General features: G+C 42.6%; 1 protein-coding gene across 5 annotated transcripts in view; it reads left to right on the top strand.

Moving 5' to 3' along the window:
• LOC106563441 (kelch-like protein 13) overlaps positions 1-14,003 on the top strand; it is a 71,566-nt gene extending 57,563 nt beyond the window's left edge. For 3 of the 5 annotated variants that reach the window (XM_014129020.3, XM_014129018.3, XM_082958237.1), the window contains one exon: positions 11,715-13,989. In XM_014129020.3, the coding sequence (XP_013984495.1) occupies positions 11,715-12,202 (488 nt within the window). In that variant the 3' untranslated portion in view covers positions 12,203-13,989. Of the gene's footprint in view, positions 1-11,714 lie in introns of all 5 variants that reach the window. The other 2 variants (XM_014129016.3, XM_014129019.3) reach the window with 2 other exon arrangements.
• Positions 14,004-17,769: the final 3,766 nt, after the last annotated feature.

Genomic DNA, 17,769 nt, shown 5'->3' with positions numbered 1-17,769 from the left:
TACGACGGGTCAAAGCACCAGCACAATTTTATCTCCACCAATAATTAGATAAATGTGCCAGGAAAATGGCAATCATTGTGAGCTATCAAGAGGGCACCGCGATCAATGAGCTCAGGTGTCTTTGAAAGGACAACCATTTATACTGTCTTCAAGATGCAAAAGATACTCATATTCTTTAGCATCTCCGAATGCTTGCCGTTGTTTTCTATGCAAAAACTTTTGCCTTTGTTTTAAATGAAAGCTCCAATCGTCTTTAAACTGTGATGATACACATTCCTTAATTAAAGGCTGTAATTAATAATAAATTATCATGATTCATTTTTTTTTGTACTTTTACCCCCTTTTCTCCCCAATTTTGTGATATTTAATTACTCAGACATACAGTTGAAGTCAGAAGTTTACATACACCTTAGTCAAATACATTTAAACTCAGTTTTAAACAATTCCTGACATTTATTCCTAGTAAAAATTCCCTGTCTTAGGTCAGTTAGGATCACCAATTTATTTAAAAAATGTCAGAATAATAGTAGAGAAAATGATTTATTTCAGCTTTTATGTCTTTCATCACAGTGGGTCACTCAATTAGTATTTGGTAGCATTGCCTTTAAATTGTTTAACTTGGGTCAAATGTTTCGGGTAGCCTTCCACAAGCTTCCCACAATAAGTTGGGTGAATTTTGGCCCATTCCTCCTGACAGAGCTGGTGTAACTGAGGCAGGTTTGTAGGCCTCCTTGCTCGCACACGCTTTTTCAGTTCTGCCCACAAAATTTCTATGGGATTGAGGTTAGGGCTTTGTGATGGCCACTCCAATACCTTGACTTGGTTGTGCTTAAGCCATTTTGCCACAACTTTGGAAGTATGCTTGGGGTCATTGTCCATTTGGAAGACCCATTTGCAACCAAGCTTTAACTTCCTGACTGATGTCTTGAGATGTTGCTTCAATATATCCACATAATTTACCTTCTTCGTGATGCCATCTATTTTGTGAAGTGCACCAGTCCCTCCTGCAGCAAAGCACTCCCACAACACGATGCTGCCACCCTCGTGCTTCACGGTTGGGATGGTGTTCTTCAGCTTGTAAGCCTCCGCCTTTTTCCTCCAAACGTAATGATGGTCATTATGGCCAAACGGTTCTATTTTGGTTTCATCAGACCAGAGGACATTTCTCTAAAAAGTACGATCTTTGTCCCCATGTGCAGTTGCAAACCGTAGTCTGGCTTTTTTATTGTGGTTTTGGAGGAGTCGTGTCTTTGGCTATGCCGGATTAAGTGATATGACATGCTTTTCTATAAAATCCTTTCTCTGTAATTAATATTACCTGATTGAGCTAATCATGTAAATGTAATTAACTAGAAAGTCGGGGCACCACGAAATAGTGTTTATAGAGCTGTTATCTTCCGTATAAACTCTGAAAGACCTAGTAATATTTTACATCAATAGCAGTATATATTAATCGTCACCTTATTTCAGTCTCATCTGAAAGTTGTAAATTCTTGGTTATCTTCACGAACCCTGGCTAACAAGTTGAATCAGCAATACAAAAAGGGAGAAGCTAAGCTTTCGTAAATACAGTATCTTATGCATTCTAAATTACCGCCCATTTGGAAAAGGAAAATGCAATAAATATTTACTCTGAGCTGCGCTTCGGTAGGTTGGTCGTAGATGCTGGCCCTGTTGGCCAACAGAGATCTTCCTGTCCTCGGAAGAATGTCTCTGGTGGTAAATTAGATACGTTGTAGTATCTTTGTTGTGTGTTAGACTGGATACGTCGTCCGTCCTTTCCTTAGCCCACATTTACAGCTGCTGTTGCTAACTCAATGGCTAGGAGGTCTCATTTATTTAGTGAATAAGAGTTCAAAGTTCATACCATTCACAACCAAAGCTCACGCTGAGGTTGGCTTAGTTCTGTAGTTGACATGTTAGTCCTTTTTAACGTATGGACCGTCATCCTAACGTCCTCGGAACAGGAGGTTACATTTTCGTCAAGGGCTTATATAGTGGAGGTCGAGAAGGGTGCGTTTCATAGTTTATAACCCATGTCTCTTCACAGGGGCGGGCCACTGATTGAGCAGGGCTCTAACCTTATGAAAACCCAATTCTCTCATTTGGAAGCTAAAATGTGATCTTTTCACAAATAGTTTCATTTAAATTGAAAAACAATTCCATGTGAATCTGATAAACTGTATCTGGGAAAGTCTACACATTATAGTTATGTCGTCCTGTCATCAGTCATAATGTCTCAGATGACAACCGAATAGACATCATGTTCATTAAGTACCAACGCATATTTTCAACTGGTTCTATTACCGAAATATGGTTCCTTTCCCCCCACTTGTTTGATGTTCCCAGACTCTCTATGTTTAACAAAGGCTATTCAAGAGTCCTTCAGTAGAGTCAGAGAGAGAGGGAAGGGAGAAAGGTATTTATGGGGGGGTCATAAACCTTACCCACAGGCCAACGTCATGACAGTGGCTTCTTCCTTGCTGAGCGGCCTTTCAGGTTATGTCGATATAGGACTCGTTTTACTGTGGATATAGATACTTTTGTACCTGTTTCCTCCAGCATCTTCACAAGGTCCTTTGTTGTTGTTCTGGGATTGATTTGCACTTTTTGCACCAACGTACGTTCATCTCTAGGAGACAGAACGCGTCTCCTTCCTGAGCGGTATGACAGCTACGTGGTCCCATGGTGTTTATACTTGCGTACTATTGTTTGTACAGATGAACATGGTACCTTCAGGCGTTTGGAAATTGCTCCCAAGGATGAACCAGACTTGTGGAAGTCTACAATTCTTTTTCTGAGGTCCTGGCTGATTTCTTTTGATTTTCCCATGATGTCAAGCAAAGAGGGATTGAGTTTGAAGGTAGGACTTGATACATCCAAAGGTACACCTTCAAATGATGTCAATTAGCCTATCAGAAGCTTCTAAAGCCATGACATAATTTTCAGGAATATTCCAAGCTGTTTAAAGGCACAGTCAACTTAGTGTATGTAAACTTCTGACCCACTGGAATTGTGATACAGTGAAATAATCTGTCTGTAAACAATTAGAAAAATTACTTGTCATGCACAAAGTAGATGTCCTAACCAACTTGCCAAAACGGTAGTTTGTTAAGAAGAAATTTGTGGAGTGGTTGGAAAAACTAGTTTTAATAACTCCAACCTAAGTGTATTTAAACTTCCGACTTCAACTGTAATTTACAAGCAAAGCATTTGTGTTTAGTGAGTCCGTCAGATCAGAGGCAGTAGGGATAGTGGTGGAAAAAGTACCCAATTGTTATACTTGAGGAAAAGTAAATATACCTTTTAATAGAAAATGACTCAAGTATAAGTCACCCAGTAAAATCCTACTTGAGTAAAAGTTAAAAGGTATTTGGTTGGAAGTATACTTAAGTACCAAAAGTTAATGTAATTGCTAAAATATAAGTATTAAAAGTAAAAGTATAAATGATTTCAAATTCCTTATATTAAGCACTTTTTTAAAATGTATTTACGGAGAGCCAGGGGCACACTCAACACACATAATTTACAAACAATGCATTTGTGTTTAGTGACTCCACCAGCTATGACCAGGGATTTTCTCTTTAAGTGTGTGAATTAGACAATATTCCTGTCCTGCTAAGCTGTCAAAATGTAACTAGTACTTTTGGGTGTCAGGGAAAATGTATGGAGTAGAAAGTACATTATTGTAGTGGAGTTAAAGTAAAACGTTGTAAAAAAATATAAATAGTAAAGTAAAGATACTACTTAAATAGTACTTTAAAGTATTTTTACTTAAGTACTTTACACCACTGAGTAGGGATGACTCAACCAGCTATGACTTGATTCCTGCTTACAAGCAAAAATTAAAGCAGGAAGCACCAGTGACTAGATCAATAAAAGAAAGTGGTCAGATGAAGCAGATGCTAAGCTACAGGACTGTTTTGCTAGCACAGACTAGAATAGAAATCCCGCTATGCCCTCCAACGAACCATCAAACAGGCAAAGTATCAATACAGGATTAAGATCAAATCATACTACACCGGCTCCGATGCTCGTTGGATGTGGCAGGGCTTGTAAACCATTACAGACTACAAAGGGAAGCACAGCTGAGAGTTGCCCAGTGACACAAGCCTACCAGATGAGCTAAATTACCTCTATGCTCGCTTTGAGGCAAATAACACTGAAACATGCATGAAAGCACTAGCTGTACCGGAAGACTGTGTGATCACGCTCTCTGCAGCCGATGTGAGTAAGACCTTTAGACAGGTCAACATTCACAAGGCCGCAGGGCTGGACGGATTACCAGGACGTGTACTGCGAGCATGCACTGACCAACTAGCAAGTGTCTTCACTGACATTTTCAACCTCTCCTTGTCTGAGTCTGTAATACCAACATGTTTCAAGCAGACCACCATAGTGCCTGTGCCCAAGAACACTAAGGTAACCTGCCTAAATGACTACCGACCCGTAGCACTCACGTCGGTAGCCATGAAGTGCTTGGAAATGCTGGTCATGGCTCACATCAACACCATCATCCCAGAAATCCTAGACCCACCATAATTTGCATACCGCCCCAACAGATCCACAGATGATGTGGTCTCTATTGCACTCCACACTGCCCTTTCCCACCTAGACATAAGGAACTCCTATGTGAGAATGCTATTCATTGACTACAGCTCAGCGTTCAACACCCATAGTGCCCTCAAAGCTCATCAATAAGCTAAGGACCCTGGGACTAAACACCTCCCTCTGCAACTGGATCCTGGACTTCCTGACGGGCCGCCCTCAGGTGGTAAGGGTAGGTAACGTGTCTGCCACGCTGATCCTCAACGCAGGGGCCCCTCAGGGGTGCATGCTCAGCCCCCTCCTGTACTCCCTGTTCACTCATGACTGCACGGCCAGGCATGAATCCAACGCTATAATTAAATTTGCCGATGACACAACAGTAGGCCTGATCACCGACAACAACGAGACAGCCTATAGGGAGGAGGTCAGAGACCTGGCCGTGTGGTGCCAGGACAACAACCTCTCCCTCAATGTGATCAAGACAAAGGAGATGATTGGGGACTACAGGAAAAAGAGGACCGAGCACGCCCCCATTCTCATCAACGGGGCTGCAGTGGACCAGGTTGAGAGCTTCAAGTTCCTTGGTGTCCACATCATCAACAAACTAACATGGTCCAAGCACACCATGACAGTCGTGAAGCAGGCACGACAAAACCTATTCCCCCTCAGGAGACTGAAATGATTTGGCATGGGTCCCCAGATCCTTAAAACGTCATACAGCTTCACTATTGAGAGCATCCTGACTGGTTGCATCATTGCCTGGTATGGCAACTGCTCGGCCTCCGACCGCAAGGCACTACAGAGGGTAGTGCGAACGGCCCAGTACATCACTGGGGCCAAGCTTCCTGCCATCCAGGACCTCTACACCAGGCGGTGTCAGAAGGCCCTGAAAATTGTCAGACTCCAGCCACCCCAGTCATAGGCTGTTCTCTCTGCTACCACACTGCAAGCGGTACCGGAGGGCCAAGTCTAGGTCAAAGAGGCTTCCATACAGCTTCCACCCCTGAGCCATAAGACTGCTGAATATCTAGTCAAATGGCTACCCAGACTATTCACATTGCCCCTCCCCTCTCCACACCCCTGCCACTCTCTGTTGTCATCTATGCATAGTCCCTTTAATTAACTCTACCTACATGAAAATACTACCTCAACTAACAGGTGCCCTCGCACATTGACTCTACCGGCACCCCCCTGTATATATTATTTTTTTCTGCTCCTCTTTAATTACTTGTTACTTTTATCTATTATTCTTATCTGTATCTTTTTTTAACTGCCTCGTATGTTAGGGGCACGTAAGTATTTCACTCTAAGGTCTACACCTGTTGTATTCGGCGCATGTGACTAATAAAATTTGATTGATCAGGGATGTTCTCTTGATAAGTGTGTGAGTTGGACAATTTTCCTGTCAAAATGTAACAAGTACTTTTGGGTGTCAGGGAAAATGTATGGAGTAAAAAGTAAATTATTTTCTTAAGTAAAGTGAAAGTTAGCAAAAATATAAAGTACAGATACCCCAAAAAACGACTTTAGTACTTTCAAGTATTTTTACTTAAGTAACTTTACACCACTGGTAGTTAGTCTTGTCCCATCGCTGCAACTCCCGTAAGAAACTCCGGAGAGGCGAAGGTCGAGAGCCATGTGCCGTCCAAAACACGACCTGCCAAGCCGCACTGCTTCTTGAGACACTGCTCGCTTAACCCGGAAGCCAGCCGCACCAATGTGTCGGAGGAAACACTGTACAACTGGCGACCGTGTCAGCGTGCATGCGCCCGGCCCACCACAGGAGTCAATAGAGCGTGATGGGACAAGGACATCCCGGCCGGCCACACCCTCCCCTAACCCGGACAATGCTGGGCCAGTTGTGTGCCGCCTCATGGGTCTCCCGGCAACCGGCTGCGATACAGCCAGACATTGACCCTGGATCTGTAGAGAAGCCACTATGATGATTTAGTTTGAACAAAAAACTGAACATTGAGTCTCTGAGATTCTTTTGTCAAATTTTTGTAAACAAAATCTATCCTCTCTCCACATTTGCTAGAAAAATATATCTGCAATAGAGCTATCCTTCAGCCATTAGAAGCCCTGAAGGTTATTGGCCAGTTACATCAGTTAGTGTAAGATGCTACTTACCTTGGGCAGTGAGCTGCAGCTCAACATACAAAAGAACCACAGCCCGTATCAAGCTGCTGTTCTATTAGTGGGTTTGATATGTCTTTCTTTTCTCAGAGATTATTTTAATGATGCTCTCTCACACACACACACACACACACACTTGAATAACGAGAATGGATCGAACTCTGGCATCTAAGTGTTTGCTCTAATGATCGAGGAGGAGGCTGGTGTTAGACTTCTGATCAGTCAGGGCCACTGACTAAAAATAGGTCTGTATAGATTGAGTATGGGAAGGAGAGCGGGAGAGAAAGAAAGAGGTAAAGAAAGCGAGAGAGATCATTGGGCAGCAGTGCATGGATTGGGGCTCCATTCAGCATGCACTGCAGATCCTTACCTCGCTGGGTATGCTCCCAGCCACTCTGCACAGCACAGGGAGGAAGGGGTGCCTGCCTGGCTCCCACCCAGTTGCATGCTGGAATTGTGTTCCTCTTTATTTTCAGCCTTCCCTATAGACATGTCCTGTTTTTTTCCCCCCTCCCTTTTCCTCAGCTTTGTGTGTCCCTTCTATTCCTTTGTTTCCACCACTACAGTGCCTATGTGTACACGCCAAGGTTATTGTAGTAAACTAAAACTAATATAAAGTTTCTGTAAGATAAAATCATTTAGAAACACTGTTAAAAAAAACTATACTGGAACTATTATCTTTGGCTGCAAAATAAAATAAACAAATTATGTTTTGTTTTAATCAAATGGTGTTAAGCTTTTTTTTCTAATGGGGTGTTCGAGCTTCTGATTCTGGCGAGTAAATATTTCAAATAAGATTAGCTTGTGCATCACTATCGCTAGCTATCACCAGAGAGGAGAGGTGACACAAGAGGATTACCTCCGTCCAAAATCAGTCCCCGCGAGCTAAGCAGACCTCCATGCTAAAAGGTCTGCTTAGCTATGAGTGTCAAATTACGTTTGGCTTATTTGATCAAATCGAGTAATGTTTAGGTTGTTACAAATGTAATGATATAAGTGGATTCATATGACGTTCTGGAGCTTTGAGAAAAACAACTTAGTTGTGCCTGTTCACACACGTATCTGCCCTCTCATTGGCTAGTATGGTTCCAACTGATCTCGTCTCCTCCCACCTGCCTTCCATCTATGTGGACATGTATTTTAATTGTTAGAGCGGTTACTTGAACATCTTTTCAAAATAATAGACCATCTTTGCTATCACTAGCTAACAACAGGGAAGAAATCCAGGGCAAAGACGGAGAAAGCGAGACACCCCCTCATTTCTGATCGGGGCGGGTCAACTCTGGTCTGCGTATTGTCCCCGCGGAGGGGACAATACGACTGCGTCATCGACTGACTGATTGCTATAACATATGATGTGGTCAGCTGATACTTAAAGTACCTATCCAGGTGTTGAAAGATCTGTCAGGCGTCAGCAATGTCTATGCTCTGGAACACGTCCTAAGATTGATTCATAATTTAAACCTAACTAAACCTATGACATTCCTTATTACTGACCCTAGTGGCATGAAGTGACATCCTAAAAAAACTAACTATAGACCTACCACACACAAATGGCTCCTAGCCTCTCACGCATAGACTACTCTCTGTCCCTAACAATACAACTGAAACTAAATCATATAATCATGTCGTTTTTCTATCAAACTAAATAAAACTAGTAAATCAAATCTGAAAAGTAACTGAAACTAAATAACAGAATTTTAAATAAAAAACGAATAGAAATAAAAACTAATGTAAAAACACAAAACTATAATAACCTTGGTACACATGCACTGTATTAGTGTTATGAATTTCTGATTTCTTTTATTTGTCAATATATTTTATTGCAGGTGAGTGGCTGAGAAAATGTGTGTAGTGTGTTGGTGGTGCTAAGCATTGGGCTAATTGTGTGTGTGTTGCTGGGGAGTAGCAGCCGTGTGTTTCTGAGGAGGTTGGGGGGTTGGGGGGAGTAAAGTGAACTGGGGGTTCAGGATTACATGCTCTGCAAGTGACTGTGACTGACAGGACAGGAGCTGGTCAAGGCCCAACATGGCAACACAATGTGGCAGAGCTGAATGTAGATCTAGGTTGAGGCCAGGATAGAGTTACTATTAGGTCCAGTTCAATTGGCTCAGTCCGTTAAATGCTTTTGATTAGACCCCAGGGCGGTTTTCAACCCAGGAAATCAATGTCATGGGTCTTATTTAACCTCTATGGGATAGCGTCCCACCTACTCAACAGCCAGTGGAATCCCGTGGCGCGATATTCAAATACCTTAGAAATGCTATTACTTCAATTTCTCAAACATATGACTATTTTACACCATTTTAAAGACAAGACTCTCGTTAATCTAACCACACTGTCCGATTTCAAAAAGGCTTTACAACGAAAGCAAAACATTAGATTATGTCAGCAGAGTACCCAGCCAGAAATAATCAGACACCCATTTTTCAAGCTAGCATATAATGTCACATAAACCCAAACCACAGCTAAATGCAGCACTAACCTTTGATCTTCATCAGATGACAATCCTAGGACATTATGTTATACAATACATGCATGTTTTGTTCAATCAAGTTCATATTTATATTAAAAACCAGCTTTTTACATTAGCATGTGACTAGCATTCCCACCGAACACTTCCTGTGAATTTACTAAATTACTCACGATAAACGTTCACAAAAAACATAACAATTATTTTAAGAATTATAGATACAGAACTCCTTTATGCACTCGCTATGTCCGATTTTAAAATAGCTTTTCGGTGAAAGCACATTTTGCAATATTCTGAGGAGATAGCCCGGCCATCACAGGTTAGCTATTTTGACACCCACCAAGTGTGGTACTCACCAAACTCCGATTTACTATTAGAAAAGTTTGATTACCTTTGCTGTTCTTCGTCAGAATGCACTCCCAGGACTTCTACTTCAATAACAGATGTTGGTTTGGTTCCAAATAATCCATAGTTATATCCAAATAGCGGCGTTTTGTTCGTGCTTTCAAGACACTATCCGAAGGGTAAAGAAGGGTGACGCGCACGACGCGTTTCGTGACAATTTTTTTTTAAATATTCCATTACCGTACTTCGAAGCATGTCAACCGCTGTTTAAAATCAATTTTTATGCTATTTTTCTCGTAAAAAAGCGATAATATTCCGACCGGGAGTCGTTGTTTTCAAAGGGAGAGAAAGTAAACATGGTGTCGGCTCGTGCACGCGCCTCCAGTCTCATTGTCCTCAGATCGACCATTATCCAAATGCGCTAATGTTTTTCAGCCAGGGTCTGCAAAGCCACCATTCATCATTCTGGCGCCTTCTGAGAGCCTATGGGAGCATTAGAAAATGTCACGTTATGCCAGAGATCCCCTGTTTTGGTTAGAGATGATCAAGAAGGCCATGAAATGGTCAGTGAGAGCGCTTCCTGTGTGGAATCTTCTCAGGTTTTGGCCTGCCAAATGAGTTCTGTTATACTCAGACACCATTCAAACAGTTTTAGAAACTTTAGGGTGTTTTCTATCCAAATCAAACAATTATATGCATATTCTAGTTACTGGGCAGGAGTAGTAACCAGATTAAATCGGGTACGTTTTTTTATCCGGCCGTGCAAATACTGCCCCCTATCCCCAACAGGTTAACCTATCTGGGACGCTAGCGTCCCACCCGCGGGACACACTTTCAACAGCCAGTGAAATAGCAGGCCGGCAAATTCAAAACAACAAAAATCGCATAATTCACATTTCTCAAACATACAAGTATTATACACCATTTTAAAGATAAGATTCTCCTTAATCTAACCACAGTGTCCGGTTTAAAAAAGGCTTTACGGCGAAAGCATAAAATGAGATTATGTTAGCACAGCGCTGAGACAAGAAAAACCACACAGCCATTTTCCAAGCAAGGAGAGGCGTCACAAAAAACAGAAATACAGCTAAAATTAATCACTAACCTTTGACCTTCATCAGATGACACTCCCAGGACTCAATATTACAAAATACATGTATGTTTTGTTCGATAAAGTTCATATTTATATCCATAAACCCCATTTTACATTGGCGTGTGATGTTCAGAAAATGTATTCCCACCAAAACTCCCGGTGAATGAGCACAACAATTTACAAAAATACTCATCATAAACGTTGATAAAATGTACAACAGTTATTGAAAGAATTATAGATAGACTTCTCCTTAATGCAACCGCTGTGTCAGATTTTAAAATAGCTTTACAGCGAAAGCACATTTTTCAATATTCTCAGTACAGAGTTCAGCCATCAAAGCAAGCTATACAGATACCCGCCAAGTTCTGGAGTCAACTAAACTCAGAATTAGTATTATAAATCTTCCCTTACCTTTGCTGATCTACGTCGGAATGCACTCTCAGGACTCCCACTTCCACAAGAAATGTTATTTTTGTTCGAAATACTCCATATTTATGTCCAAATACCGTTTTGTTCGCGTGTTCGGATCACTAATCCAAAGGCGTAACGCGAGAGCGCAAAACCAGAGACGAAAAGTCAAATAGTTCCATTACCGCTCGTAGAAACATGTCAAACGATGTTTACAATCAATCCTTAGGGTCTTTTTAACATAAAACGTATAATATTCCAACCGGACAATAGCGTATTCATTACAGAGGAAAAAGAAGGAGCGGTGCGCCAGCATAGTAAACAACTCACTGGTCCCAGGCAGTCCACTGATTGACTGAGCTCCTATTCTCTGCCCAGTAACAGTAGACGCATGAAACAAGTTTCTAAAGACTTTTGCCAGCCAATGGAAGTGCAAAATGATCCCACAGACACTGTAGTTTGAATAGGGATTAGATAGAAAAACTACAAGTCACTTCCTGGTTGGATTTTTTCTCAGGTTTTTGCCTGCCATATGAGTTCTGTTATACTCAGACATCATTTAAACAGTTTTAGAAACTCTACATATAATATGCATATCCTACCTTCTGGACCCGAGAAGCAGGCAGTTTAATTTGGGCACATATTCATCTGAATTTCTGAATACTGCCCCTTGTCACCAAGAAGTTAATATGGTTTTGTTCTGTGTTGCAGGGGGAATCACTCACGACACGTTTCAGAAAGAGTTGATGTGCTTTGACCCAGATGCAGACAAATGGACTCAGAAAGCGCCCATGACCACGGTGCGTGGCCTGCACTGTATGTGCACGGTGGGCGACCGCCTCTACGTCATCGGGGGGAATCACTTCCGGGGCACCAGCGACTACGATGACGTGTTAAGCTGTGAGTACTACTCCCCGGCCCTGGACCTGTGGACGCCCATCGCCGCCATGCTGCGGGGCCAGAGCGACGTGGGTGTGGCCGTGTTCGAGAACAAGATTTACGTGGTTGGAGGCTACTCATGGAACAACCGCTGTATGGTGGAGATAGTGCAGAAGTACGACCCGGAGAAGGACGAGTGGCACAAAGTGTTTGACCTGCCTGAGTCGCTGGGCGGGATCCGAGCCTGCACACTGACCGTGTTTCCTCCAGAGGACTTGATGGGCTCCCCCTCCAGAGAGTCACCCCTCTCAGCACCTTGAAGAACAGGGGGGGGGAGCCCACCCCGCTCCTCTCACACCCCCACAACCCCCAACACCCTATAGACATTGTTTGCACTTCTTCTTTGGACTACATCTGTACTGCATCCCGATACAACCCTTCCTCCCCCAAAGCTGTGCAGAACCCCCCTCCCTAGTAATGAAATCCACATACCGATATGGTTTGGCAACCTAATTACATGTTAATGTTACATATTCGGTATATTTTGGCAGGAAATACCTTGACTTGAAGAGTGACTTTGCAATTCAACTTTTCTACCTGATGTCTTTGAAGTTTTATTATATCCTTTTTCTTTAGACGTTTTAGCGGGTAAAAACCATGCTGTTGGTTACCATACTGACTCTGTTTTAGTCTGCCAGGTTAAAACCATGCTGTTGGTTACCATACTGACTCTGTTTTAGTCTGCCAGGTTAAAACCATGCTGTTGGTTACCATACTGACTCTGTTTTAGCCTGCCAGGTTAAAACCATGCTGTTGGTTACCATACTGACTCTGTTTTAGTCTGCCAGGTTAAAACCATGCTGTTGGTTACCATACTGACTCTGTTTTAGTCTGCCAGGTTAAAACCATGCTGTTGGTAACCATACTGACTCTGTTTTAGTCTGCCAGGTTAAAACCATGCTGTTGGTTACCATACTGACTCTGTTTTAGTCTGCCAGGTTAAAACCATGCTGTTGGTTACCATACTGACTCTGTTTTAGCCTGCCAGGTTAAAACCATGCTGTTGGTTACCATACTGACTCTGTTTTAGCCTGCCAGGTTAAAACCATGCTGTTGGTTACCATACTGACTCTGTTTTAGTCTGCCAGGTTAAAACCATGCTGTTGGTTACCATACTGACTCTGTTTTAGTCTGCCAGGTTAAAACCATGCTGTTGGTTACCATACTGACTCTGTTTTAGCCTGCCAGGTTAAAACCATGCTGTTGGTTACCATACTGACTCTGTTTTAGTCTGCCAGGTTAAAACCATGCTGTTGGTTACCATACTGACTCTGTTTTAGTCTGCCAGGTTAAAACCATGCTGTTGGTTACCATACTGACTCTGTTTTAGCCTGCCAGGTTAAAACCATGCTGTTGGTTACCATACTGACTCTGTTTTAGTCTGCCAGGTTAAAACCATGCTGTTGGTTACCATACTGACTCTGTTTTAGTCTGCCAGGTTAAAACCATGCTGTTGGTTACCATACTGACTCTGTTTTAGCCTGCCAGGTTAAAACCATGCTGTTGGTTACCATACTGACTCTGTTTTAGCCTGCCAGGTTAAAACCATGCTGTTGGTTACCATACTGACTCTGTTTTAGCCTGCCAGGTTAAAACCATGCTGTTGGTTACCATACTGACTCTGTTTTAGTCTGCCAGGTTAAAACCATGCTGTTGGTTACCATACTGACTCTGTTTTAGTCTGCCAGGTTAAAACCATGCTGTTGGTTACCATACTGACTCTGTTTTAGTCTGCCAGGTTAAAACCATGCTGTTGGTTACCATACTGACTCTGTTTTAGTCTGCCAGGTTAAAACCATGCTGTTGGTTACCATACTGACTCTGTTTTAGTCTGCCAGGTTAAAACCATGCTGTTGGTAACCATACTGACTCTGTTTTAGTCTGCCAGGTTAGGGGCCAGTTGACCCCCAGCGCAGCAGGATGGGGGCAGCTGAGCTCCACACAGAGATGGTTTTAAACTCAGGGGTTGGCCCACCCCCCCCCCCCCCCCTCCCTCTTTCAGTTTCAGTTCTTTCCTGCTATTGCTATGAAGCCGTTAACAAAATTGTGTTTTCTAAATTTAATAAACAAGATTTTGAAAAAAGAATGGTGTCTCCCCAAAGTATCTTGCCATTTACTTAGGCACATGGTTGGCGTGCTCTCTTTTTTTATTGAGCTTAACATCAACTATCTGTTTTAGAACCTCCTGGAAAGTGTATTTTCCCCACTAAAAACACTGACACGTTCTATTTCTCTATTTACTTGTTGAAAATAATCTCATCATTAAGTCCCTTCAGTAGCAGCTACAGCCTCAGACCTCCTCCCCTCCCCCCTCCTCCTACTCCCCTCCCCTCTCCTTCTCTCCTCCAGTCCCCTCCTCTCCCCTCCTCCCCTCCCTAGCTAGTGTTGTCCTCAGAATGAACCAGTTGTCATCTGATTAAACAGAAAAGGCCTTTATTGTTCTCAAGATACCGGAGATTTTCAAGACAGTAACTGTAGATGTACACACAAAGGGAAGATGCAGTGTCTGCTGTCTTAATCACAACCATAACCACTATTCTTCACTGAGTTGATTCCTGTCCACTGTGCCCAGTGATTCAGGAGACCACCGTCCTCCACTGTCTCCTTTCACCTGGCACACAGACAGACGGTAAGGTCACCCACAACCTGGCCACCTGCCTCTGGCCCATTAAAACCTCAGTGGCAGCATATGGTGTCCAACACAAACAAATCTGCTACACGCTGGAGCAAGGAAAGGAAGACTGTGATTGTTTGATGGTGCATGAAACGATACACTATTGGGCACAGAATATTAAAAAAAGAAAGATTTTTAATATAGAAATGTATGACTGAAAACATGTAAATGGTATAAGATGATCCAGTGGTGCCTCGGGCGGTGCATCTGGGCAGCAGCCTCCAGTGAATGTACTCCATCGCCACCGCCTGCCCTTGTCCTGTTCACTCATGTCTCCTTCAGCTCCAGACCCTCAGGGCCAGTAGTGTGCTGGGCTATTTTAACACATCCAGATTCCAGCGCCAGTTCGAGGGCAGGCGACTGGGAACCCCGGGGGATCAGGGGAAGGTGCTGCTGGGGGATGGAGGGAAGGAAGGAAAGATATGGCGGGGAATGGGACTGGAGTGATTGGCCTTGGTTTTCCTGATGGATGTTCTGCTCATCGACAGCTGCACTTTGAATACTACTCATATGGGACTGAGCTCAAGTGCCGGCAGTTGTTTACTGAGAGTGGAGAGTGCCATTGCTTGGTGCTCTTTGCTCAGGAACCATGTGCTATTTTACACTACGCTTGAATTACTTGCACTTAACTGAAAAGTCTTTCCATCAGTTCATCACAGTCACTGATATTTGAGGGGCACAGAGGTCCCTGGGAGAGGCAACTACACTCTCACTTGAATGGGAAATTAGTTTAGTCCTGACTCCTCATATTTGAGACGAGCAATACAAATCCTAACCCATCACATAGTAGGTGTATAGTAAAATGCTCTGCACTTATATAGTGTGATAAGAGATCAATGTGACCTTCAGGTATGGCAAATGTATTCATAATGCCAACCAAGAGGACAGAGCAAGCCCTTTATTTGGATGTTAGGGCTGATGGTAAAGCTAGTTAGTCACAAATTTGTTCTGTTTAGAAGGTATACTTCAAGGTTGGCCTACTTCACATTTACATCAGCAGCGTGCGTCATCAGTCAGTTATGTTTTTACATGAATGTTTGCTCGATATGGTCTGTGTGGACCAGGATATGGTAATGGTCTGTGTGGACCAGGATATGGTAATGGTATTCTCTGAGGACCAGGATATGGTAATGGTCTGTGTGGACCAGGATATGGTAATGGTCTGTGTGGACCAGGATATGGTAATGGTATTCTCTGTGGACCAGGATATGGTAATGGTCTGTGTGGACCAGGATATAGTAATGGTATTCTCTGTGGACCAGGATATGGTAATGGTATTCTCTGTGGACCAGGATATGGTAATGGTATTCTCTGTGGACCAGGATATGGTAATGGTATTCTCTGAGGACCAGGATATACTTTACTTTACTTTACTTTTACATCATTTAGCAGACGCTCTTATCCAGAGCGACTTACAAATTGGTGCATTCACCTTATGATATCCAGTGGAACAACCACTTTACAATAGTAGATCATATGGTAATGGTCTGTGTGGACCAGGATATGGTAATGGTCTGTGTGGACCAGGATATGGTAATGGTATTCTCTGAGGACCAGGATATGGTAATGGTATTCTCTGTGGACCAGGATATAGTAATGGTATTCTCTGAGGACCAGGATATGGTAATGGTATTCTCAGAGGACCAGGATATGGTAATGGAATTCTCTGTGGACCAGGATATGGTAATAGAATTCTCTGTGGACCAGGATATGGTAATGGTCTGTGTGGATCAGGATATGGTAATGGTATTCTCTGTGGACCAGGATATGGTAATGGTATTCTCTGAGGACCAGGATATGGTAATGGTATTCTCTGAGGACCAGGATATGGTAATAGAATTCTCTGTGGACCAGGATATGGTAATGGTCTGTGTGGATCAGGATATGGTAATGGTATTCTCTGTGGACCAGGATATGGTAATGGTATTCTCTGAGGACCAGGATATGGTAATGGTATTCTCTGAGGACCAGGATATGGTAATGGTATTCTCAGAGGACCAGGATATGGTAATGGTATTCTCTGTGGACCAGGATATGGTAATAGAATTCTCTGTGGACCAGGATATGGTAATAGTCTGTGTGGATCAGGATATGGTAATGGTATTCCCTGTGGACCAGGATATGGTAAAAGCTTAATTGATTTTAAGTGGAGAGAAGAGAAGATGTATCATGCATTCTTTGCACTGATTAGAATGAAGCTGATTAATGAAATAGTTTTTTGGGCTATTTATCCTACTCCAAGGAGAATAGGCTATAAACGCAACAATTTCATTGATTTTACCGAGTTACAGTTCATATGAGGAAATCAGTCAATGTAATACATTCATTAGGCCCTAATCTATGGATTTCACATGACTAGCAATACAGATATGAATCTGTTGGTCAAAGATACCTTTAGAAAAATGGGCCTCACAATGGGCCTCAGGATCTCATCACGGTATTTTTGTGCATTCAAATTGCCATCAATAAAATGCGATTGTGTTCTTTGTCCGTAGCTTATGCCTGCCCATACCATAACCCCACCGTCACCATGGGGCACTCTGTTCACAGCGTTGACATCAGCAAACTGCTCGCCCTCACGACACCATACACGTGGTCTGTGGTTATGAGACCGGTTGGATGTACTGCCAAATTCTCTAAAATGACATCATTCTCTTATGGTAGAGAAATTAACATTAAATTCTCTGGCAACAGCTCTGGTGGACATTCCTGCAGTCAGCATACCAATTTCACGCTCCCTCAAAATTTGAGACTTTTGTGTCATTGGGTTGTGTGACAAAATTGCACATTTTTGTGGCCTTTTATTGTCCCCAGCACAAGGTGCACCTGTGTAATGATCATTCTGTTTAATCAGCTTTTTCATATGCCACACCTGTCAAGTGGATAGATTATCTTAGCAAAGGAGAAATGCTCACTAACAAGGATGTAAACAAATTTGTGCACAAAATTTGAGAGAAATAAGTTTGTGTCTAAGGAACATTTCTGGGATCTTTTATTTCAGCTCATGGAACATGGGACCAACACTTTACATGTTGCATTTATATTTTTTGTTCAGTATATATTAATTATATGCTAATGTAAACACATTTTCCATGAATTAAAAAACAATTAAATGACCGGGTGCTTCAGCGAAAGTCTTCCAGCCTGTGTCGG

This window comes from Salmo salar, chromosome 11 (genome assembly GCF_965601325.2).
Source record: "Salmo salar chromosome 11, fSalSal1, whole genome shotgun sequence".
Classification (NCBI taxonomy): Eukaryota; Metazoa; Chordata; class Actinopteri; order Salmoniformes; family Salmonidae; genus Salmo; species Salmo salar.
This window is presented reverse-complemented; position numbering and strand designations above follow the sequence as displayed.